Genomic DNA, 26,843 nt, shown 5'->3' with positions numbered 1-26,843 from the left:
AACAAAGGAAAACAATAAAGTAAAACCACTAGTGACAACAGCCTGCCCTCACAATTTTGCTGCTCTCTTCTGTGTGGAGGGAGATATGCTTTCACTCACTTCTTCAAAGACTATATAACAACCTATGACTTAGCTGACATAAAAATATAACAGCCATATTAAAAGCATTTGTTATAATGCACATGTTGGGATGGTTATAAGAACTCTCTAATTTTCCAAAAATAATCTTGATTCTTTTCATATAATCACATATAGTTTGGAAAACAGACATTCTTAATCTATTCAGGTTTTGTTTTTTGTTATTTTTTTAATGTGAATGGTTAAGCCAAATATTCATTTAGGAGATTCTATAATACTGTTTCAGGCTCAATTCAAACAGTGCAATGTAGTCCATAAACTGAAGCACTGGAGGGACTTTCACCATCTATAAGGATCCCCGTTTTTGATTTCAGCTCTGTGCTGGGTATCTTCTATCACAGTGGTGAACAATTTGGGTAAGCACATATCCACTTTATATTGCTTGATATTAATAATCCGAGTCTGACAGTGAAATACATTTGGATCAAAGATGACAAAAACAAAAGGCATAATAAAATTTATTTAAATAAAAAGGACGAAGGTAAATTCACAAGAATATTATAAAAAATAATATAAGCTCCCTGAGGGCAGGGAATTATTTCATTTTTTGACTTGGTATTAGGCCTTTCTTTTTTTATCACTGATTTCCTTAGGGCATATGTTTAGCAGTGGTTTCAAAAGGAATTTTAGTCACTTTAATAGCATAATTCCAAACTATTTTCCAGCATGGACCATTTATGCACTACTCAGTCTTGTCTTTCTATAACATTTCTAGATATGAATAATATAATTCTTTTTAACGTTTGCTAATTTTCTGGGTGTTAAGTGAAAATTCAAAGTTGTTTTGGTTTCATCTTATTGTGGTTAGTCATCTTTTAAATAATTAATAAGCAGTTCTTTTCTTCAAAGCTATTTTGTTCTCTCTCTCTCTCTCTCTCTTTTTTTTTTTAAACCATTTATTCATATGGGAATGGCTTTTGATTTTATAAGCTCCTATATTTCTTAGTCATTAGATTCTCATCAAAGATATTTGATGCAAAAATTTGCTCAAAAATTTCCCCCAGTCAATTACTTCTCTTCTTATCCTAGCTGTCTGGATTTTGTTAATGCAAAAGCTTTTAAATGTCATAGAATCAAAATTATTTATATTTAAAATTCCCTAAATATATCTTTTATTTATGATTACTTCCATCTATTGCAAAGAATATTCTTCCTAGCCAAACCTGTAATGAGTAGATGATCTGGTTTTCACTACATTTTTATGGTATAACCTTTAATATTCAGGTTACATATTCACTTTGAACTTATTGTGGTGTCTTGTATCAACCTAATTTGTGACAAAATATTTCCAATTTTTCCTGAAATTCTAGTCAAAAAGGAAAATATTTCCAGGTAATTTATGGATAATTTCCAAATTATGTTGAACTGGGTTTAGCACCAGGTTGAGTTTAATCATTTTTATTTATCCTTATCTGGTCTATCCTACTGACTTATTCTTCTAATTTTTTTAACCCATACCTAATAGGTTTGATAATTATAGCCACATAGTATAATTTCAGGTCTAGTAGCATTATTTTTTTTTTTTTTATTTCTTTTTCATCCTTCCTTTACTCTTTCAAATGACTTTTATTACTGTTTTATCTTGCTCTATAAAATACCCCTTCCCCTGCCTTGGTTTGATATGAATAATATTAAATCTGTAATTTAACTTATATAGTATCATCATTTCTTATATATTGGTATGATCTAGTTAGGAATGCCATATCATGTATTTTGTTAGATTAGTTTTATTAGCTTTATTAAATTTTTTCTTATAACATTTTTCTTGATGATATTTGCTTTTTATATTACAGCCATTTTTGAAACTATCACTCCCCATATATCCTGCCTGCTTGCCTCTGGACAATCTTCTTATTTTATCTCAATTGGCCCTCACTCCATAAGGTAATTCTTCCTTTGTATGTAGTATCCTGTGCGAGCTCGCGCGCGCGCGCGCACACACACACACACACACACACAGTGCTCATGTGATTATTTATTTATTTATTGAACTATGGTCTCCTCTGTTGGATTGTAAGCTCTTAGAGAGCAGAGACCATTTTTACATTTTCTGTGTATCTCCATCACTTAAGCCAAAGTGTGGCACATAGTAAGTACTTAATAAACACTAGCTCATTGCTATAAGTTGATCTTATCCTTACAATATAAAAATTACAATTGCAGCAAAAACAAATTGATAGTATCATTCTGAAAAAAGACTTAATGAAAGCATAAAAAACATAACTTACTGTCAAGTACTATTCTCCCCAGCATGTTGTATTCTATTGTCTTATCTACTTCATGCATCAGCCATGGTAGGAATCCAACTTCAATATCTATAAATTAAGACAAAAAATTCTAAAAATGAAATTTTAAAAATCATTCCTAGCAAAAAGGAGATTGTGTTTTTTCTAATATATGAGTATATAGTACAATAATAAAAATTTCCTTTAGATTGTAAGGTTAAAGATAATATACTTTGTTTTATAAGTAAAAGAGCTAATCACTTCTTTTTTTGCCTTTTATACAAATTTTTTCAAATATTAAAAGAGACTTAAAGAATACAGAATTTTAAAACTATCAGGATCTTTAACAGACATCTAACATGAGGCTGGTGGGGAGGAGTGAGGGTTATGTTGTTAATATATTTTTTGTGTCATGTATCTCTATGGCAGTCTGATAAAGCTTACAGACCTTTTCTCAAAATAACATTTCTTCAGAATAACATAAGATTACAAAGGAAATAAACTATGTTTAAAAAAACAGCTATTAAAATATTTCCCCATCCATATTCATGGGCTGTTAATGCACCCTTGGTTAAGAAATCCTGGATCCAGCTCAACACTCTTTGTTGTTGTTTAGTTGTTTTTCAGTTATGTTCGATTCTTCTTGATCATTTGGGGTTTTCTTGGCAAAGATACTAGAATGGTTTGCTATTTCCTTTTCCAGCTCATTTTCCAGATGAAGAAACTGAGGCAAACATAAAATTAAGTGACTTGCTCAGGATCACAAGTCTAGAAAGTACCAGAGGTCAGATTTGAATTTTGGTTCTCTTGACTCCAGATCTGGTAGTCTACTGAACTATCCCATTCTTACTTTATAAATAAACAGACTCAAAGAAAGACCATTTAAAATTTTTCATTACTATATTTATACCTTAAGTATTTTTTTGTTGATTCTTAAAACAAAAAACAAAAAACCTGTTATTTCCCAGAAATTTCCCACCCCCTATCTCACTCAAAAGAGCTTTACAACGAAGTATTGTTAAACAAAAACAAAACTAAAAAAAAAAACACAAAAACAAAAACAGAATAGTAGAGCTAATTTTCCAAGAAGGGTAACAAACATGAACTAGAAGTCATATAAGAATCTGTCCTATTTTTTTGTATATCTATTTTTATTAAGAAATCACTATGCTTTCACTTTCTTAGCTCTAGCAGTCTAATATGCAAAGCTACTAATTAAAGTTCAATTATGTTAAACACAATTGAATCAGGAAAAGATGACAATAAAAGAGTATAATTTTTTTAGACTTATTTGTCATTGTCCATACTAGACTGAAAGGGTAGTTTTTCTGAACTCCAGGTATATGTGGTATCTGTCTTAACTAGTCTCTTGAACTGGATCTGAAAGTGAAGGTTAAAAAAAAGAGAGAGACGGGACGTTTGGAAAAGAGCAATATTAAAAGTCAACAGTCAATTCATTTTTGTTTTAAAACTAGGTCACATAATCATAGAATGGCAGAGCCAGACCACCAGCCCTCTCCTATTTTATAGATGAGGAAATAGGACCAAAGATATTAAGTGCCTTGGATTTGATCATCTACTAATTGATTCTGGAGTTAGGACCTGACTTAGTAAAAAGGCAAGGAGGAAGTATTCCTTACAGATCTATGCCACTGATGTAATTTCCTATACTTGAACACTAAAGTGCTTGGCAAAGAAGAATTTATATAGATAAGAAATCTGTTTCAGTTAAAAGCTATTTAATCATATAAAACTTGAACTCTTAAGAAGATCAGTCTTCTGGCACTCTCAAGTGCTTAAAACAGCTCTAAATCTTGAAATAGGTCACAGGCAGTGGGAGTGGGCACTAGGAGGGGGGGGAAGGGAAAGAAATTTTGGTAGCAAAGTAGATACTGGAGAGCTGATAACAAAGAAATCATCAAAGAATTGAAGACCAAAAGATTCTATCTTACATCTCATATATATAAATGCTAAACTCACCAATCAGAAAGAAAGCTTTTATTAAGTCTTTTCACTGAAAGTTGAGAAATATGGGAGAATTAACAGAAAAGAAAAAAGGAAAAGTAGAAAGAAGAGGAAGAGAAGAACACTGAAGGTTAGAAATACTGGCAGCCATGCCTGAAATAAGCAGCAGCAGCAGCAGTAAGAAACTAACACAATAATAAAAAAAAAAAAATTGACTTCAAAGAGAACACTCAACAGCTCTGTTGTCTTGGGACAGAAGGACAAATATCCACATCTCTCTAGTTCTCTACAGCATATGGAAAAGGAATTTTCCCTATATATATGCATCTATATATGTGAGGGAGTGGGAGAAGAATCATCTAGCTAATTCTAATGAAGCTAATTGAAGGCTTATTGTATTCTTCCAGTACTCTGCCTTGGCATTTCCTAAATGACAAGTATTTTGTAATTGTTTTTTATAGGCTAATAGTTATAAATTGAAAGGAGTGTGCTTCAATAGAGAGCACCATGGCAAGAATAAAAGGACCTGGGCTCTACTCCCAGCAATGGGCAGACCAGATGAATGATACCTTGAAGAAATCACTAACTGTTCAAATGCATCTTTACTTTTTCTCATCTGTAAAATCAAGAGAGGAGAGCAAATTTAAGGTCTCTTCCACAATAAAAAACAAAAACGAAGCTAGAGGACTTAAGAAACTAATCAAAAAGTAGCCAAATGTTTCTTTCCTAAATAGGATATGTCCTGAATTATGCCCATCTTTGGCCTTCAAGGTTCTTGTTTTTTTCCTGTCTGGTTCAATGTTTTAAGTCAATTAAAGATGAACTGAAAAACCCAAGACTGAGAGGAATAGCTAATAATAGATGATAGAACCACAATTCATATCCCCTGCCTCTTCAATCTCTTGTATTTGGGCTTTGACACTCAAACCTTGCATTGAAATTATTCTTGTATATCAGTAATAATTGCATCATTATCAAATCTAGTAGTTTCTTTCAGCAATCATCCTCTCTGAGCAGCTGTTTGTCATTTCATCACTTCAAAACTCTATATTCTTTTCTCTCTTAGCTTTACAGTATCACTCTTCCTTTATTTTCTATTTTCTTTTTTTTTTTTGCATCATTTTTTTTATTCATTTTTACAAATTATCCCCTCCCTCCCTCCACTCCCTCCCCCCGATGGCAGGTAATCCCATACATTTTACATGTGTTACAATATAACCTAGATACAATATATGTGTGTAAATACCATTTTCTTGTTGCACATTAATTATTAGCTTCCGAAGGTATAAGTAACCTGGATAGATAGACAGTAGTGCTAACAATTTACATTCGCTTCCCAGTGTTCCTTCTCTGGGTATAGTTATTTCTGTCCATCATTGATCAACTGGAAGTGAGTTGGATCTTCTTTATGTTGAAGATTTCCACTTCCATCAGAATACATCCTCATACAGTATTGTTGTTGAAGTGTATAGTGATCTTCTGGTTCTGCTCATTTCACTCAGCAACAGTTGATTTAAGTCTCTCCAAGCCTCTCTGTATTCCTCCTGCTGGTCATTTCTTACAGAGCAATAATATTCCATAACCTTCATATACCACAATTTACCCAACCATTCTCCAATTGATGGGCATCCATTCAACTTCCAGTTTCTAGCTACAACAAAAAGAGCTGCCACAAACATTTTGGCACATACAGGTCCCTTTCCACTCTTTAGTATTTCTTTGGGATATAATCCCAATAACAGCAATGCTGGGTCAAAGGGTATGCACAGTTTGACAACTTTTTGGGCATAGTTCCAAATTGCTCTCCAGAATGGCTGGATTCTTTCACAACTCCACCAACAATGTATCAGTGTCCCAGTTTTCCCACATCCCCTCCAACATTCATCATTATTTGTTCCTGTCATTTTAGCCAATCTGACAGGTGTGTAGTGGTATCTCAGAGTTGTCTTAATTTGAATTTCTCTGATCAGTAGTGATTTGGAACACTCTTTCATATGAGTGGAAATAGTTTCAATTTCATCATCTGAGAATTGTCTGTTCCTATCCCTTGACCATTTATCAATTGGAGAATGGTTTGGTTTCCTATAAATCAGGGTCAGTTCTCTATATATTTTGGAAATGAGACCTTAGTCAGAACCTTTCCTTTTAAAAATATTTTCCCAATGTTACTTCCCTTCTAATCTTGTTTGCATTAGTATTGTTTATACAGAAACTTTTTAGTTTGATGTAATCAAAATCTTCTATTTGTGATCAATAATTATCTCTAATTCTCCTCTGGTCATAAATTCCTTCCTTCTCCACAGGTCTGAGAGGTAGACTATTCTCTGTTCCTCTAATCTATTTATGATCTCATTCTTTATGCCTAAATCATGGACCCATTTTGATCTTATCTTGGGATATGGTGTTAAGTGTGGGTCCATATCTAATTTCTGCCATACTAATTTCCAGTTTTCCCAACAGTTTCTTCCGAATAATGAATTTTTGTCCCTAATGTTGGTATCTTTGGGTTTGTCAAAGATTAGATTGCTATAGTTATACCCTTTTTTGTCCTTTGTATCTAATCTGTTCCACTGATCTACCGTTCTATTTCTTAGCCAATACCAAATGGTTTTGGTGACTGCTGCTATATAATAGACCACCTTCCTCTGACTTTTTTTTCATTAGTTCCCTTGCAATTCTCGACTTTTTATTCTTCCATATGAATTTTGTTGTTATTTTTTCTAGGTCATTAAAATAGTTTCTTGGGAGTCTGATTGGTATAGCACTAAATAAATAGATTAGTTTGGGGAGTATTGTCATCTTTATTATATTCGCTCGGCCTATCCAAGAGCACTGAATGTCTTTCCAATTATTTAAATCTGACTTAAATCTGACTTTATTTTTGTGGCAAGTGTTTTGTAATTTTTCTCATATAATTCCTGACTATTCTTTGGTAGATGGATTCCCAAATACTTTATACTCTCAACATTTGTTTGGAATGGAATTTCTCTTTGTATCTCTTGCTGTTGCATTTTGTTGGTGATATATAAGAATGCTGAGGATTTATGTGGATTTATTTTGTATCCTGCCACTTTGCTAAAATTTTATTTTCTATTTTCTTTAAGCTCTCTCCTTCTGACTCATCTATGGATAGGTTAATGCGGAAGTGTTTCTTAAGTGAACATTCTTAGTCTTCTTTATATTTGAGAGAAGTCACATTTGACTCTTCCCTCCTCTTTCTCATCTTCTATATGCAATTAGTTGCCATGTCCTGCCAATTCCATTTCTATCACATCCTTTGTATCCCTCTCTCTTTTTTTCCACTTTAGTTCATAAAGGTCTCTATCACCTTTCGTTTAAATCTTTGTTTTCCTCTAATCTCTTTTGTCTTTGTAATCTTGTTCTTATTCAACAGTTAAAATCTTTTTAAAGTCCAAGTCTGATTATTTCCCTGTCCTACTGAATATACTTAAGAGTCCCAATGCTCTCCAGGATAAAATATAAACTCTGTAAGGTACCATTTAAAGGCCTTCATGTACTGTCATCTATGAGTATTACTAGCTTTTTTCACATTATTTCCCTTGACACATTTTATGTTCCAATTAAATTGGACTAGTAGCTATTTCCTACCATCACACTATCCTTCACATTTTTATGTATTTATAGATGAGTCAAAATTGGGAGGAATAATTAATTCAGTGGGTGATAGCATCAGGATTAACAAAGATCTTGACAGGCTAGAAAAGTGAACAAAATTTATTAAGATGAAATTCAATATGGATAAATGAAAACTGTTACTATTTTCCAAGTACAGGGAAGCACAACTACAGATAATCTATAAAAGATCTGGAGTTGTAATTGGCTCTATAAGCTCAATATAATTCGTGTGAGATGGTAAAGTCTGCATTGAGAGAGGCATAGGGTACAATACTAGGGAAATTATTGTCTTCCTGCCCTTATCACAAGACATCTGAAATTTTGACTTTTAGCTAAGTAACCTATTTTTTGAAAGTCATTGATAAGCTGGGGACAGTTGAGAGGGAAACAACAAGAATGGTGAAGGAACTTAATATGCCATATCATTAAAGGAACAGGGAACATGCTAGCCTGGAGACCAGAATGCTTAGCTAAAAAAAAACAAAAAAAACAAAAAAAAAACCAATCCTTTTTTTTTTCTTCAAAATGAAAAGGGTATTAAAATTCTTTGTTATACCAAAGTACTATATGCAAATTATTACAGAATATTACTGAAAATTAGTGCTATTTGGGAGTTAATATATCAAAACAAAGAATTGCAACAAACCTCTTTCTACAGGATCATAGAAGTAACCCTTATCCCTGAGATTACTAAAGACAGAGGGAAGGAGGTCAGCCAGATACATCTTAGCATATGCTCGAGCTGCAATTTTCTGTGAAGTCTCATTCTGTTTATGTACTACTTCTAGTTGTTGCTGTCTGCGACGTTCCTGCCAAAAAAAATAGATGATGAAAAGTCATGCTTATGTAGTATTTCTAAGGAACAATAATAAGACTATCATGTAATTTATTCTCTTATGTTGCTGCTCCAAATATAGAACCTAAAAATATAAAGTAAAATGTTTGTTGAATGTTCATATTTCTTATCATGTATGCCATATTTAATCCTTCTCTCAACTCTGCATATTTTACACAAGCATGCAATATAAAATGTTGAAATGAGACTCATTATCCATGCAGCCCTCGTGTATATTGGATACTATTCACCTTTATGCACATAGAACACTGGTAATAAACTTTATTTAGTAGAAGGGAAAAAAAAATCTAGTATTTCCCTTTCCATTTCCTAGTTATCACAAAGACTAAAGAAGTAGTTCTATTAGTTATTTGAAGTGGTGCTTCCTGTATCTCCATTTCTAGGATATGTATATGTCTTACTTATATTCAATGGTGTCAGTAAATTTGTCATCACATATGTTTTCTGTGTTCATAAAAAAAGGTCCTACAAAGATACAAGGAATATGGGAAACAGAGATCAAATAATCACAGGTGGAAATAATGTTCTGTTCTCTATCCTGCCTCATTTTAAGGCTTGTAACCAGGGTTTTACCTCAATGTTAAAAGCTATCAGACAGCATATATAATGGTTAAATAAAAGAGTACTATTCAATAAATTATCAATTTACACTTATTAAGTAAGCTATAGTTTCTGGTGGTCTGAAAGAGGTACTCAAGCTACTGAGTATCTATGCTTAACTAGAGAAGAATAAAATTCATTTTTAAGTATCTAACAAAAATATTAAGTTTGTTTAATAAATACTATTTTAAAATGAAAACTTATAGGTATCCATATTTAATAATGTTAAGAGTCTTCAGGCTCTGATTAAAAGGAGACACTATTATAGATTCAGTATCTTGGATCTTCTTTTTTGAGAAATCCAAGGCTAAATTAGAACTACTCAGTTCAGAAACCTTAAGTAAAAAATTCTTTTATAAAGAAAGTAATTCATGAAGGACCCTGTGGTCTAGTGTAGAGGTGTGAGCTGGCCAAATAAGTATTCCAAATTATTATTTTTTTCAATAAGTCTTATTTCCAGTTAATAGGAGAATCCCAAAGTAACTGAATGCACAATATCAATAATGGGAACAACAAAGGGACAACCTAACACTGTTATACCTTCTCCTTCTGGTGGCGCCTCTCTTGCTCTTCAAGTCGCTGTACTTCTGCAAGCTCCAGATTCCGCAATTCTTCAAACTGTTGTTGTTGCATTTGTAGTTCAGCCAATTCTTCTTCCTCCATCACTTCCAGCAAAGACTGTTCAATGGTCTTTCCCACCAAAACCTCTAACATTGGTTTGACTTCAATGTCAAAGTCAAACAGCTTAGGAAGCCAAAAGAAATTAGCTGTTAGCTTCACAAATTTCAATCATTACAGAGCAGAATATTTTATTTGCTGACACTTGAGGTATGAGCCTACCACAGATAAATTAAATCCAAATAGGAATCCATGAAGACAAAATAACAAACCTTCAACATTTAAAACCTTTAAGATCCAATTATGTATTCAAGGACAAACTTTCTTGTTTTACTATTGTTCTCCCTGAAAGAATCTCATATTTTAGTAGCATATTTTATTGCTGAAAAGGTCTCAGCAATATCTAGTAGCAAATGCACAAGAGGCTGGCTTGCTAATCGCCTCGTGCTTATACCCTACCATCTTTAGCTTCCTTTCTTCTATTTCCTTAATAGCAGTTTTTTGAGATTTCTTTCCTTAAAGATGCATTCAATCCTTTCTAAGTCAATATATGCATTGCAAAAGAATATGAAAACTGGATTATGCTAATTCACTTGTGTCTTTAGTGCAGAATGCTCCCAGCTCCTTTGGCTCACCTCATGTATCCACTTCACTTAGCTGCTAAAATGATTTTTCTCAAATGAAGGTCTGACTATGTAGTTCCCTGCCCCTTCTCTTCTATTGAGTACTCTAGAGATCATCTGGCAACACCAGGATCAAAAACATAAAAGCCTTTTGTTGGTCCTGACAAGCTTGGTCTATTGCTAATCTTCCCACCTTCTTACACCTTGCCCTTTTGGGACTTAAGATCCAGCCACCTGGCTTACTCACAACCTCTCATAGACATCCCATCTCTAAGATAGATTTACATCTTTGGAACAAGCTACTGAGACAGGCAGAAAGCACAGTAGCTAAGAGCATTGGACTTGGAGTTAGGGAAATCTAAGTTCTAATCCTGCCTCAGAAATGTACTGCTTGGGTAACGTTGGACAAGTCATTTATCTTTTTTCTGTCTAAATTTTCTCATCTATAAAATGGGGATATTAACATCACCTTTCTCACAGGGTTATTATGGAAATAAAATGAGATTATAGAAGTTCTGTATCAGTGCCAAGTATTATTTATCACCGCTATAGCACTGCACTGTCCTCTAGGCCTGGCATGCTCTCCCTTCCTATCTCTACTACTTAGGATTTCTGGCTTCTTTCAAAACTTCACTGAAATATCACTTCCTGCAGGTGTTCTCTTTCAGACTACTTTCCATCTATTCTGAATATAGTTTATAAATGCTTATTTGCAAGCTTCCTCTATAAGAATTGTTTTTGCTTTCTTTATATCTCAAGCATGTAGTAAGATCTGAATAAATGCCTGTTGACCGACAAACTCTCACTCAATATAAATATACTTTATGAAGAGAAAAACAAGTTTTCCATACCTCGCCTTCTAATATTTGAGTGGCTACATCTTTACCAGTTTTAGCTGGGATAAATAGTGGTGATGGTGGTCTATCCAAAAACGCATCAGTTTGACATTCCATATCAACTTCTATTATGCGGTCAGCAAGCTCTTCTAAATATAACTCTAAGAAGAAATGCCATAAGCATTGTTTAAATTTTTGTCATTACATGCATTATTTGAAATATTTATGAGTAAGAATATTATTCTCTAAATCAAAATAATCAAATGTGAGATCCAGCTTAAAGATGCAATTAGGTTTCATATATATTCTTGAGGAAAACATACTTAGTTTATAATATTTACTAAGTTGTATGTGCTGTGTACTACTAAAGGGATTGTAATAAGGTAGGATATAGTAGTAGATAGTTAATAATAATAATGAAAAAGCTTAATGTATAATTGAGGATGGAAAATTAGCCAAATAAACATATGAGAATAAAGAACTAGGAGGTCTAATGTATAAAATTATGAAAAATTTTCAAAACTTTTAAAAGAATATCACTCATGATATCTTTTCTTGCTGGTCTTTAAACACATAAATTTGGTCAAATCTTATCTTAAAGAGATCTATAGTTCATTCTGGTATATGGTTCTTATAATGTGAATAAATTCCTAGAATTCAGCTTTCATAGGATGAAATTGTCAATAAATTATCCTGGCAAAATTATAAGCACAGAGATGAGGTGAGTACACTGAATGATTCTCTGATTTTTTAATTATGTGATATAGACCTACTTTGAAATCAGGCAGTCTGGTCAGAATGGAGTCTTTCTCCAAAGAAAGGAGAATGTTATATATAATTATTTAATGGCTGATGAATCAAAGAGTTATTGACTACCAAAGGATCTATTAGGGTTGGTGTGTTAAAAAATACCTGAATTCTGCTTACTCTAAAATGATGTGTTTGCAAAAAAGTGTAAGGTTATTTAGTTAAGTCTTGTACAGAAAACAGTGAAAGGCCCAGTGTTCAGAGACCACTCAAGTCAATTTATAGTCCTGGTAGAAGTGGTTAGCTCCTGTTCACATGTGCCTGGCCATCCATAATTCAGGACAAGACACTGGCTTGTCTTTATCACATGCTAGCAACATATTCACTGCATTCTTTATTTAAATAGTAATACATTTTAACTAGCTATGCTGCCTGTGGTATTTCCTGCTGGAAATTTCTTCTGTTTCTGGAAAAATATAACTGTACTGCAAGATTCAGTTCAGCACAGTAAAATTTAAGGTACAGAATCAATTGTCTCAATGGGAAGAAGCAAAGGAGAGGGATGGTAGAAGAAACTTCAATAGAGCTGTAATTCTAGAAAGATATTTTAGAATGATCTTTTGTAATTTCCTTAAAAATAGGGTTTCTCTGCCTTTTTTTTTTCAGATTAAGACTGTGATTTAAATTAGCTTTCTAAGATATAAGGTATCAATTATTTTTCCATTTTATTGCATATTCTGTTTCTTTTGATTTGCTTTATGAAACTTAAATTTTATTTCTCACATATTCTCTGCTTGTATCCAAAATTTCCACCATTTTCTCCATGTATTGGCTTTCATTAACAATTTATCTTATCTTTTTAATTGATAGATCTCATTACAGATAGCTATTTTTATTGAAAGAGCCTCCCATTTCCTCCATTTAAAAATGTATCTTTTAAAAACAATATGGCGCTGTTTTAACATATTTTATCAGAAAACTGACCAAGACATTAAAAACTTCAAATGCAGAAAAGCAGAAATAGTAAATACATCCTTTTCAAATCATAATGCAATAAAATTACATTCAATAAAAACCCATGAAAACATAGATTAAAAATTAATTGGAAATTAAGTAACCTAATCCTAAAGAATGAGTGGGTTGCTTACTAGGGGGAGGGAGGGGTGGTAAGGGAAGGAGAGAGAAAAAATATGGAACACAAAGTTTTACAGAAATGAATGTTGAATAGCATTTTTATTCTTTTTGTTGTTGTTTTCTTGAATTTTATTTTCTTTCTCATTTTTTCCTGTTTGATTTTATTTTTCTTGTGCAGCAAGATAATAGTATAAATATGTATGCATATATTGAATTTAACATATATTTCTACCATGTTTAACATATATTGGATTACTTGTCATCTAGGAGAGGGGATGGGGGATAGGGAGGAAATTGGAACACAAGGTTTTGCAAGGGTTAATGTTGAAAAATTATCCATACATATGTTTTGAAAATAAAAAGCTTTAATTTAAAAAATAAAACAAATTGTCTTAGTTAAAAAGATAAATGTTTATTGACTGACCCCAAAAAAATGAATGTTGAGAACTATCTTTAATAAAATATTAGTGAGGAAAAAAAAATAATGAGCAGGTCAAAGAATGTAGAAGGTCACAGACAATGGAGGAATGATGCATGAGGTACAAGACCCTTCAGCCCAGAGGGAATCTGCTAACAATGTCTGGTTTGGCTCCCATTTCCTCTAAGGGCTTTCGGCCTTCCTGAGAAGTCTGGGGGTGGTGACCACCTGTGTTGTAATTAAAGCAGAATGAGAGCAGGTGGAAGAGTAATACCAGGTGGCAAACTATCTACAATATCAGGTTGTTTATGTGGCCCCACATGTTCAGTGTTGTTTTTTTTACTATAAAAAGCGGAAAGCCCTTGAAATAAAGGGACTCCATTTTCCCACCATCCTCAGGAGTCCTGTCCTCATCATTTTTCCACTAGGAAGCTATATTTTAATCACCCCAATGTGGGGGTTCTAGAAAGCAACAGTATATTTTGTCACCCCAACTTGGGCTATAGGAAGCAGAACACAACAAAAGAACAAATCATAAAAACAGCAAATCACTTCATTGAGCATGACAAGACAACATATCCAAATTAATGGGATGTGGCCAAAGAAATACTTAGGAGAATTTTTTTTTTTTTAAATCTAAATGCCTACACGTCAATAAAATAGAGAAAGAGCAGATCAACGAATTGGGCATGTAAAAAAAAAAAGAGAGAGAGAGAGAGAAAGAATAAATTAAAAATCCCCAGACACCAAATTCTAAAAATCAAAGGAGAGATTAATAAAATTGAAAGTAACCCCCCCTCCCCCAACAAACTACTGAACTAGTAAGTAAAGCTGGAACCTGTTTTTTTTTTTTTTTTTTTTTAATTTTAATAGTTTTATTTACCAGATATTTGCATGGGTAATTTTACAACATTGACAATTGCCAAACCATTTGTGGAACCTGGTTTTATGGGAAAACCAATACAATAGATTAATCACTAGTTAATTTGTTTTTTGGAAAGAAGAAAAACAGATTACCAGTATCAAAAATGAAAAAAATTCACCAATGAAGATGAAATTAAAGCAATTATTGGAAACTATTTTGCCCAGTTACGTACAAACAAATAAGACAATCTAAGTGAAATGGATGAATATTTACAAAAATATAAATTGCCCATATTAACAGATGAGAATATAGAATATTTCTGTAATCTCCTAGTGTTTATTTTATTTAAATTTTTTGAATCAATATTTATTAGAGAAAATGGTCTATAGTTTTTCTTTTTTTGTTTTTGATTTTCCTGGTTTAGTTATCAGCATTACACTTGTGTTAAAAACGGAATTTGGTAAGACTTTTTTGCCTATTTTTCCAAGTAGTTTATAGATAACATTGGAATGAATTATTTGTTTAAATGTTCAGAAGAATTCATTTGTGAAGTCATCTGGTTCCTGGGGATTTTTTCTTAGGGGGTTCACTAATGGTCTGCTCAATTTCTTTTTCAAAGATATGGTTATTTCAATATTTTACTTCCTCTTCTGTTAATCTGGACAATTTATATTTTTGTAAATATTTATCCATTTCACTTAGATTGATATATTCATATATAACTGGGCAAAATAGATGCTAATAAGTGCTTTAATTTCATCTTCAATGGTGGTGAATTAACTTTTTTCATTTTGATACTGGCAATCTGGTTTTCTTCTTTCTTTAAAAAAAATCAATCAGTGGTTAAACTCTTTTCATAAAACCAGATTTCAGTGTTATTTACTAGTTCAATTATTTTTTATTTTCCATTTTATTAATTTCTCTTTTTGATTTTCAGGATTTTCAACTTGGTATTTAATTGAAGTGTTTTTTTTCCTCTCTTTTTTTTTTAAATGCTCAATTCATTGATCTACTCTTTCTCTATTTTATTGATAAAAGCATTTAGCTAAAAAAATTTTCCCCAAGTATTCTTTGGCCATATCCCATTAGTTTGGATATGGTGTCTCATTTTCATTTTCTTTAATGAAATTATTGATTGTTTCTGTGATTTGTTTTTTGACCCATTCATTCTTAGGATCAGGTTATTTAATTTCAAATTAATTTTTAATCTTTGTTTCCCTGGCCCTTTATTGAATACAGTTTTTTACTGCATTATGATGTAAAAAGGATGTATTTTGTATTTCTGCTTCTCTGCATTTGGTTTGAGGTTTTTAATGTCCTATTATGTAGTTAGTTTTTATTTAGGTGCTTTGTACTGCCCACTTCAGAATTTGTTTGGAGGAATTATTTTAATGCTATTTAGAAGGGAATCTAGGAGATTAATGACATATCCCTGCCTTTACTCTTGTCATCTTGGCTCTGCTCCCACCACCTTCACTTTCATTTTCAAAAGATTCCTCAACTGTTAGCTAACTTTTTCTATAGAATCACAAGCCATTTTAGATATTATCTCTCTTTCCTTTGAACATTTTAAAATATGCTTCTCTAAAACTGAAGGTTTTCCCTCTCCCCCAAATGCTATGGCTGGATTTCCCTTCTTCTATTATAAATCTAATATAAAGCAAGATTCTTCTCCTCCAAGATTCTCATTATTTTTAAGCAACCAAGTTTCTCCTTTTTCATTAGAATCAGGCTCAGAACAGCATTTCCTCTTTTACTTCCTCTCCTTTGTGCAAGTCAAGAATTCATTAGCTGCTTTACATTAAGGCAGAGTGAAATCCAATAGATGTCTAGATAGCTGAAATTCCACATCACTGAAATATGCTTTTGTGATATGTTTGTAATGTTTCCCAAATTGATCTAATTCTTCCATCTGTTATCCTATTACTTTAAATGTTCAACTGAGTAGTCTTTTGGAATGGTAATCATTTTGGTTCCTTCTGGGTCATGTCCCACTCTTTGATCTTATTCTTAAATTAGGGGCACTCATCAAGTCTACTGCACACAGGATTGACTGGTCACAGCATTTCCCAGAAAGAGATGAGGCAAACAGGCCATTGAAAGAGGGAAGGCCAGATGAGTAGTGAGATTTCATCTATTTGTAATTAGCACAAAATTAAAGAATCAGAATACCATTCTACATTGTTGCACCATGCTCCAATGTGTGTCAAAGGAGATGTTTGCATTATTTATGCTAAAGGGTAGAGAGTTAAGAACAGAAATGTTTTTTTTTTCCCCTTGGTCTATGCAGAAATAGTTTGATAGTCGATATTAGAGAGGCAGTAGGAAATTTTTTCCCCTACTCTGACCAGGTAGGTGGTGCTATAACACAGTGCAGTACTCTCTGCACACAGAAGATATTTTTTTAAATTGTTAAGTCTAAAAACAAGACAAAAATGATGATTTTGTGTGAAATTTATACCTGTCTGAACATCAACATGCTTTCTGCCCTCTACAGGTTCAGGACTTCTTGGTCGAAGATGTTCTCTAGCTCGCTTCCTGGCAAGTGCTTTCCTCTTGGCCTCTTGTTGTCTTTGGAGCTCAACAGGATCAGGTTGAGAAGTCTGAGAAATGATGTAAAATATTTCTTAGTTTAGGATTAAAATTAGGTAAATTATAGGTTAGTACCTATTGGGATTCTCCCACTTCTCTTCTTTCATTGATTAATTTGGGAGGCAACATGGTATTCAGTGGAAAGAACACAAGCTTGGAGAAACATGGCTTCTACCTGCAGGTCTGATAACTAGCAGATTCTTTAAAACTTTGGGGGAAACTGATAGTCACATCCAAGCAGTAGGAATTAATGAGGGAAAAAATTAAGAGTGCTTTATTAACTCCAAGACATTCCCTGATGTTGCTGGGGCCCAATCTTTCTTCACACTTTCTAGCCCATGCTGGAATCCTATCACCATGTGGTTTCCTATTCATTTGCAACTTCCTTTTTTATACTCTTTTTTACCCATTAAAACTCCTTGAAAGCAAGGATTCTCATTTGCTTGTTTTGTTGTCCTTAGTATCTGGAACATACTAAACACTTAATAAGTAAACCTCTTTCTCTTTTTTATCTACCTGACACTTGTGTGTCAGCTGTGTGACCTTGGGAAAGTCATTTAATCTCTTTGCCTCAGTTTCCTCAACTATAAAATAGGGATAGCACTTTACCTCCAGGGCTATTGTGAGGATTAAATGCTTAGCACAGTGCACGTGCTAAGCATTGTATAAAATATCTATCTATCTATCTATCTATCTATCTATCTATCTATCTATCCATGTCCAGAACATAGTCTCTCCAAGGGTTAAATGGGAAACTATTTCAGCATTTGTCCTTCACATATTCAAATCTAAAGTTTGTGATGGGGATTTTTCTGAAGCTAAAGAACAATGACAGCAGAGCTATGATTAGAATAGAACAACCAGGCCTTTGGATCAGTGTACTAAATTTTGGGCTTAGCACCTACTTATTAAGATATTTTTGAAAGTAATTTACAGTTTCTGGGTGGAATTCCCTCTATGATACTTTTGAGAATCTCTGTCTCCTAATTTTCCCTAATCATCCCATTTTAAAATTATATATTTAAATATATAAATGGGATAATTTTCAGCATTCACCCTGACAAAACCTTGTTTTTTTTTCCCCTCTCTTTCCACCCTTGTTGGCAAGTGATCCAATATATGTTAAACATGGGCAATTTCTCTATACATATTTCCACAAATAATGATCCCATTTTAATGTATTTTTTTGGGTACAATATTAAGAAAACAAAACAAAACAAAAAATCTCGTTATAATTCTGAATAAGAGGGGTAAGCTGATCTATGTTTTTTACATAGTACAATGTGTAGTGACATTTTTAGCCAGCGAAGTTACCAGAGTGTCATGGTGTCATTCAAACTGTGATGCTGAAAGAGCAGAATAAGAATATTTTGCTAGATAGAGAAAACTCTTGAGAAGTACTTCTCCTTAGTGGCAATGGCCAAGCCAGCAACAGAGAGGATTTTTAAAGTTTTTTAAGCTTTTAAGCTAAAAAGTCAACTTTTTAGATGAATCAGAGCCACACTTGGGGACAATGGGAAACTTCAGAAACAACAGAAAATTTCTGGGTATACTCAGGAAACTAAAATGGGGAAGACATTTGAGACAGAGTTGTTTATTGAAAGGTTTTTTTTCAATATAACAAAAATTTTTCTTCAAAATTTTCTCTTCTCTCAGTGTCTTACAGTACATATCATAGTCAAGAATGGAGTTTAGAAAACAAGCTGTCATCTATTCTGAGACAAGTCAGGACCTTATCTAGTATAGTTTCCTGATCTATAAAATGACTTATTTAGATTAGATGATGTCCAAAGTTCTTTCTAGTTCTAAATACTATTTAGAGCTAGAGTTAAGTTATAGCCAATTAGGTAGTGATTTTCTCCAGATTTCATGGGAAGGGGTTACAAACCATTGAATAAGTTTCCTAAAGTTTACCCAGGCCCTTTATGTCATGATAATCCCTAAAACAAAAGTTACAATTTGGGGGTTCATCTAGTATTAAACATATCTTCTGAATTTGATTTTTAGATGTAAGCGCAGTATAATAAAAATGGCAATTTTATCTGAATTATTTTACAGATTTAATGTAACATCAAAATTATTCATAGGGGTCATAAGGGAAAAAAAAAAGAAAAGCAGTCCTGAATTACAAGATTTTATAAGACAAGTGGAATAATTCTATCTTAAAAGGGATTTCAAAAAGTAGTTAAAGAATATGTAATCCAGAATCAGAAGCAAAGACATGTAATAGATTATCTTCTGATAAATCCAAATTTACTAAATACAGAAAAAGGGATTATTCAATACAAACTGATGGGGAATAAAAACTGATGGGGAAAATGGGATTTAGTTTCTACATCACATAGCACCAAATAAATCAATTTGAGAAATATAAAAGACCATCAGTTAAGATTAGAAGATGTCAAGTGCTAAAAGAAATTTTTATGTATTTCAAAGAAAATTTTTTCTCATTTTTCTCTATTACATTTTTATCAGTTTCAAATCAACCAAATTTGACAGTATTAGCTTCACACTGCACATGCATAACATCTGCAAAGAAGGGAGGCAAAATTTTCTAATTATTTCTTTGAAGTTGTGATAATTACACAGTACTGTTTTCTTGTTCTTTCCATTTAGGATTGATATAATCATCAAGTGTTCTGTTTTCCTGGTTCTGCTTATTTCACTTAAAATTAGTTCATGCTTCTTTCTTTGGTTTCTTCAAATCCATGTCTTATACCATATTAATTTATCAGTATATTCATGTACCACCAATTTTTAGTTATTCTGCAATCAAAGGTATCTATTTTCTTTCCAGTTCTTCAATATTTCCTGGAGGTGATCTATTCATTTTTCCAAATGCTATTGCTCACAAGTTCTGAACTTTTCTTCTATTGTGGGTTTGAGGGTTTTTTTTTTACTTACTTTACTACTCTAAGGGACATATTCTCTACCCATTTTGTCTTCCAGATAAATATTTTTCTTTGAATAGTTTGCTTTTTTTCTTTGAGATTTTCCTTCATTTTCATATAGTTGCATTCCCAAACAATTGTCCTCTCTTGTTTCTTCCATAAAACTTGCCATTGTAGACTTGTTTTTCTTTTCTCATTATTTTTGCTATGTAAGCCATAAATCATACTCTCATTCTCATTTCTCTTTTTAAATCACTTAGGAACTCCTGTCATTCAATGTTCTCAAATTCTACAAGATCTTCAGTGTTTTCAAGTGTTCAGCAATTTCCCTTTTGTTTTGCAGTCTTGATAGAAGCCTGAACTCATCTTACTAAAGCTGAAATCCATATTTTCTTCTGTTTTTAATAATTTCTTTGTAGATTTGTCTATGTTTGAGGTCTTTTGAGTTTTTATCCTTCTGAAAAGCTTGGTAATTTCAGTGTTTTCCCTTCTTTATTTTCCCTTACTGTTCACTTTCTGACTCTCTTCCCTTTGATGGTGGTTTCTCTGGAGGCTGGATTTCAAAGTGTCTTACTTTCCTAACATAATGGGTAATTCAAAATTCATTAGTTTAGGTCTCTGTCCCAAGTTACTTTAAGGGGTATAGAACTAGCGCTTATCCTTAGGCTTAGTGGAATGCCACATAGTCCTATACAGCCCCCTGTTCCCTCTGTTTCTCAGTTACCTGCCCAGACAGTTAAGAATACTGCCATGCTGTGGGGTTGATTTCTGTCCTTTGTAGTTTGGATCTCTGAGGTTCTGGGAGTAAGGGAGGGGTTCAGGTGTGGGATTATCAAGCATAGATGTGTACTCTCTGTTCTTCTTGTTCTCCTGTAGTGATCTTTTTCAGTACAGAGCGCTACCAGGGTGCTGGTGCTGGGACCTCAGCAAATTTCTGCAGTGTGGCACTTGGATCTCCATGGCACTAGAAAGAAGGCAAGAATGGGTTGTGTTTTGTTACAAGTCCATGGATCCAGATGACTAATGCAACCTCATTTCATGGTGGGTTGTAGGGGAGGGGGTGCTAATTGAACTCAAAGTAGACACTTTATTTTTTTAACCTTCTTTTAGTTCTTAGTATCTCAGACAATGGAAGCAGATGAAATTGCTTTATCTTTCTTGTATAATTTCTGTTTTGGAAAGGTATGAGAGGCTGTGAGGATCCGAGAAAATGTCTAAACTTTCATCTCAGTGATCATGTTACCTGGAAGTTCCCTCCTCTTCTTTACCTTCTATTATCTTACTGCTATAGCAACAGTACTGTAATAAGTCTTCCCTGGGCAAAACAACATCTGCAGTGTTGTGTTCATTTCTTGGTGCCACATTTTAAAAAGACAGTAAGTTGGAGAATATTCTTACTAGTTGACCAGGATAATGAAGCGTCTTGTGATCATGCTATCTGGAAATTTAGTTAAAGATATAGGGATATTTAGCCTGTGGAAGAGAGAACTTGAGAGAAACATGATCACTGGCTTCAAGTATTTGAAGGGCTGTCTTGCAGAAGATGTATTAGGCTTGTTCTGTTCAGAAGAATGAGGAGCAATAAATAGATGGAAGTTAGAAGTGAAGTAAACTTAAGCTTGATGTAAAAAAAAAAAACTTCCTAAAAATTGGAGATATCCAAAACTGAAATGGGCTGCTTTGAGAGGTAGTCTTTTTTTTTTTAAATGAAATAAACAAACAAACGTGAATGTTTCAATATACAAAGAATAGAAACAGACAGTATATGAAACTGTCAACTTCAATTATATATATTTTAATATATATTAAATTTGAAACAACAGTAACAAAAGTGCCCCCCCTCATTGTCTGTATCTTTATAGATTTATGTTTATATGTATATCCTTCTGATGACTGTCATCAAAATCACTGTAAGGTTGCCCACAAACAGGAATTTATGCCTTGGTAGATTAATGAACAACAATGTAATGATCATAATGTCATTTTTATTTCTATCAATATCTCCTATTTTCTCTTAATATTTTATTTTAAAAAGCAGATCTTTCATTTTTTAAAAATTATCTCAATGAAATGAATTTCTTGGTCTTTCTAAATATGTAAACATTTAATTTATTAAAATTATATTTATTAAATTCTTCAGATATAAAATTAAAGCAAAAAATGAAATTAAAACAAATACTTGCAAACATATCTAAGATATTCTCAAGTTATACTGGTGACAGATGGCAGTGGTGACAATCAGTTATTTTTAGTGAGAATATATGTCATTGGTCTTAATTGTTCTGTATTAAAGAAGAAAAAAATCTTTCTATTCCTATGCTTTTTGTTTGTTTTCATTGCTATTTGAACAATGAGGAAATTCCAACCAAAGCAGAAGAGGGCCAGCCCTCCAAATTTTAGCAGAGTTGCCTAGGGCACTAAGAGATCATAATTCGCTTAGGTAGCGCAAAGTCATTATCAAAGAAAGATTTTGATTTTAGATCATCTTGATTGAGGCCCACTATTTATGTGGCCATGATGCCTTTTTTCTTCACTTTTTATTGTATTTTTCAATCTAAATCATCCCATGAGTATTATTAAAGGCTTACTTAAATGAAAGAATATCTGTAAAGAGATCAAATGAAATGACATTATAACACTTAGCCTGGTGCCTGGCACAAACTAAGTATATAATACTTTCCTTTCCTTTCTCCTTGTCTCTATCTACTGATATAATCTCATGAATTTTATTGATTTTATATATATATATATATATATATATATATATATATATATATATATATATATATATATACATTTTTGCTTTTAGGATGAGCTAATATAATATAAATGACAATTCTACCTAAATTAATTTATTCAGTGACATACCAATCAAACTGCCAAGAAATTACTTTATTGAGCTAGAAAAAAATAATATCATATATATTATCAAAATTCATCTGAAAGAACTTTAAAAGGTCAAGAATTTCAAGGAATTAATGGGGAAAAAAAGCAAATGAAGGTATCTTAATTGTAACAGATCTAAAACTATATTATAATAGCAGCAGTCTTAGTTAATGCCAAATGGCTAAGAAATAAGAGTAGTGAGAGTAGTGAAATATTAGGTTCATAAGACACAATAACAAATGACTATAGTAATCTAATGTTTGATAAACCCAAAGATTCCAACTTATGTGGTATAAAAACTCATTATTTGACAAAAACTGCTGGAAATCCTGAAAAATAGTATGGAAGAAACTAGGCATTAACCAATACCTAATACCCTATACCTAATACCAAAATAAGGTTGAAATAGATTCATGATTTAAAATAAGGGGTGATACTATAAGCAAATTAGGAGAAGGGGATAGCTTATCTCTCAGATCCATGGAGAAGATAGGAATTAAGAATTACAGAATATTATGAAATGCAAAATGGCTAATTTTGATTAAAAAGGTTTTGTACAAACAAAACTAATACATCCAAGATAAAAAGGGAAGCAGAAAACTGGGGGAAATTTTTTACATTCAAGGATTTTGATAAAGGCCTCATTTCTAAAATATATAGAGAATTGACTCAAAATTACAAGAATACAAGCCATTCTCCAGTTGATAAATGGTCAAAGGACATGAACAGACAATTTTCAGATGAAAAAATTAAAGCCAAAAAATGCTCTAAATCTCTATGGATTAGAGAAATGCAAATTAAGAAAATTCTGAGGTACCATTTCATACCTCTAGATTAGCTAAGATGACAAGGAAAGACAATGATATATAATGGAAGGGATGTTGGAAAAATGGGACACTAATGCATTGTTGGTAGAGTTGTGAATTAATTCAACCATTCTGGACAGCAATTTGGAATTATGTCCAAAGGACTATAAAAGTGGGCATACCCTTTGATCTACCAGTGTCTGTATTGGGCCATATCCCAAAGAGATAATAAAAAAGGGAAAAAAAACCAGATGTGCAAAAAAAATTTGTAGCAGCTCTTTTTTTGGTAGTAACTGGAAACTGAGGGGATGTCCATCAGTTGGGGAATGGCTGAATGAGTTATGGTATGTGGATGTAATAGATTTTTGTTCTATAAGAAACGATCACCAAGACGATTTCAGAAAAAGTTGGTGCTAAGTGAAGTGTGTAGACCCAAAAGAACATTGTATACAACAAAAGTCTTGTCACTTTCTTTTGTCAGTACCTAATTTGAAATTCTGACCCTCTCCTAATAATCTCCTTCAATTCCTCCTCCAATTCTTCAAAGGCAGAAGAAAAAATTATTAGCTTCTTGACCACTTCTTTCATGACTAATCTTCTTGGCTTTTCTCTTCAATCTCCAGCTGACAGTAGTTCCTTTATATGATCTAGCTACCAACAATACAGATATAATATGAAGGAATAAAATTTCCTCCATGAAATATTATTCACTTCTATGTCTTTTACTTCTTAGATTTTTTAGCTTTTGACACTTACTTTGTGGGGGCAGCTAGGTGGTGCAGTGGATAGAGCACCAGCCCTGAATTCAGGAGGACTAGAGTTCAAATCTGATCTCAGACACTTAACACTTCCTAGCTGTGTGACCCTGGGCAAGTCACTTAACCCCAGCCTGGGGGAGGGGGATACACACTTACTTTGCTTTCTTGAAATGTCTCCAAGAGTGAGCTTTTTTTTTTTTTTTTTTTTAAGAAAATCAAACAAAAATATGTAAGGCTTTTTCAAAGCCTAGCCACATTTCTTTTAGTTTGTTATCTGGAAGCACTTAACTTTCTTTTGTTTATTAATTTGTATGTTGAAACCCTGCTTACCTGTGCTTTTTTGAAGAGATGATTAGTGTTCTTTCCTTCTGCTGAACGTGCAATTATTTTCATTAATCATTGGATCATATATTTGAAACTGGAAGGAATCTCGGAGACCAAGTACAATTCTTTCATTTTCTGAGGCTTTTTTTTTAAAAAGCAGAATATGCTCTCCTTTCTAGATTTCTGTGACACTGCTCTTATTTCTTCTACCTGTCCATGCTCCTTTGTACCATCTGCTGACTTTGTATCATGACTACTAACTGTTGCTTCCCTCAGATGTCTATCCTGGACCCTCTTTTCTTTTCATATTAACTGGTTTGATTATCTTAACAACTCCAGTGGGCTCAATTATTGTCTCTATGTAAATTATTTCCAGATCTATAGGATCAGTCTCCCAAGTTTAAATCACCCTACCAGACCTTTTGAACTGGATATCCTATAGGCATTTTGAATTTATGTCCAAAACAGAGGTCTTTCTCTATCAAAACTCTCTTTTAATTTCCTATTACTGCTGAGTGTACTAGTGTTTTGAGTACCACCATTCTTTTAGTCACTCAGCTTTCCTTTAGTGTCATCTTCCACTCCTCAACTATCACCTTACATGAATGTCCAATGTCAAATCTTGTCTGCTATTCTCTATATCCTCTTCTTTGTGTTCAAACACAGCCACTAGAGATCTAGTTCTGAGTCCTTAAGCGTCCACCACCCCAACACTTGAATTACTACAATAGTCTCTTTTGGTGGCAATATGCTAAATTTTATTTATTTTACAATTTATATCTTTTGTTATGAACTTAAACACCAGAAAGACATATCTATATGTAAACACCAAAAAGACATATCTATATGTACCCGAAGACAAAAAAGGATTCTAAATAAATCCATGAATCTCCATTTAAAAACTCATTTTCTCCAAAAAGTATGTAATAAATTCATGTTACTTAAATGCTGCCTTGTCTATGCTTCCTTTTGAACTGCCTTCTCTGCTTTTCTGTGCCTTTAAAAATGCTTTAACGTTCTTCTTTTTTGGGGGATAGCACTCTTTTCTTTCCCCTACTCTGCATCCCCAGTTAGTCAAAAGAAAGAAAGTAGAAAAAAAAACAATCCTGGAATAATGAAGCATATTCAAAAATAATGATAGCTAGAGTTTATATAGTGAGTTAAGATTTGAAATGCACTTGACAAATGTTATCTTAACTGATCCTCATAACACTGCAAGATAGGTACTGTTATCATCCCTATTTTGCAGATGAGAAAATAGAGGTACAGAAAGTTTAAGTGACTTGCGCAGGCAAAATTAGCACTCAGGTCTTTGTAGAAGTCAGGGTTCTGCAAACTGCTTTCCCTAATGTTCTTGTTGACAACATTAAAAAATGTCTGTTTTTGTACTTTGTGCCTTTTATTTCTCTTCCAACATATGAGTAATATGTTTCATCATAGTTTTCTGAAAATATAGTTGATAAGTTTACAACCCACAGGGGTTGGATCTCATGTCAAATTTAATTAAGTACATTGACAAGAATTGTATAGGTAAGCATGGAGAAGTCGTGATCTGCAATATTGGAGGGAATATCACTATTGATGAAAACAGATCCAGTTAAGAATTTAAGTGTATTCTAATGACAATCATTGCACACATTTCTTGTGTGTCAATCTAGTTTAAAAGGGCAAATGAAAAATAAGAAGTATACCAAAGGAGATTTTTTAAAAACTAAATTATAATAAGAGAAAAAACAAGTGGTTTTACTTCAAAGCTGCTTCTTTTGTACTAGGAAAAAAACAATAATTTTTAGTATTGTTACAAGAGTTTATAATTAGCATGATCATTGAAATTTGTAATATAATTTAGAAATATTATCACCATTAGAAATGAAAAAAAATTCATGTTATAAAGTGAGTAAAAAAAACCAAACCTGACTTGATGA

The 26,843-nt window shown here is 32.8% G+C and overlaps 1 protein-coding gene across 8 annotated transcripts in view; it reads right to left on the bottom strand.

Annotated features, from left to right (window-relative positions):
* RSPH3 (radial spoke head 3) overlaps positions 1-26,843 on the bottom strand; it is a 113,331-nt gene that overhangs the window by 52,875 nt on the left and 33,613 nt on the right. For all 8 annotated transcript variants that reach the window (XR_012489143.1, XR_012489145.1, XM_074309409.1 and 5 more), the window contains 5 exons: positions 17,123-17,264; positions 11,513-11,658; positions 9,961-10,164; positions 8,611-8,773; positions 2,367-2,453 (listed from right to left, as the gene is read on the bottom strand). Coding sequence is in view for 6 of the 8 variants with exons in the window: in XM_074309409.1 (XP_074165510.1) it covers positions 2,367-2,453; positions 8,611-8,773; positions 9,961-10,164; positions 11,513-11,658; positions 17,123-17,264 (742 nt within the window). In the remaining 2 variants the exon portion in view is untranslated. The remainder of the gene's footprint in view (positions 1-2,366; positions 2,454-8,610; positions 8,774-9,960; positions 10,165-11,512; positions 11,659-17,122; positions 17,265-26,843) is intronic.

This window comes from Sminthopsis crassicaudata, chromosome 4, assembly GCF_048593235.1.
Source record: "Sminthopsis crassicaudata isolate SCR6 chromosome 4, ASM4859323v1, whole genome shotgun sequence".
In the NCBI taxonomy this organism is placed as follows: Eukaryota; Metazoa; Chordata; class Mammalia; order Dasyuromorphia; family Dasyuridae; genus Sminthopsis; species Sminthopsis crassicaudata.
The sequence above is the reverse complement of the archived record's forward strand: the minus strand, read 5'-3'. Positions and strand labels throughout refer to the sequence as shown.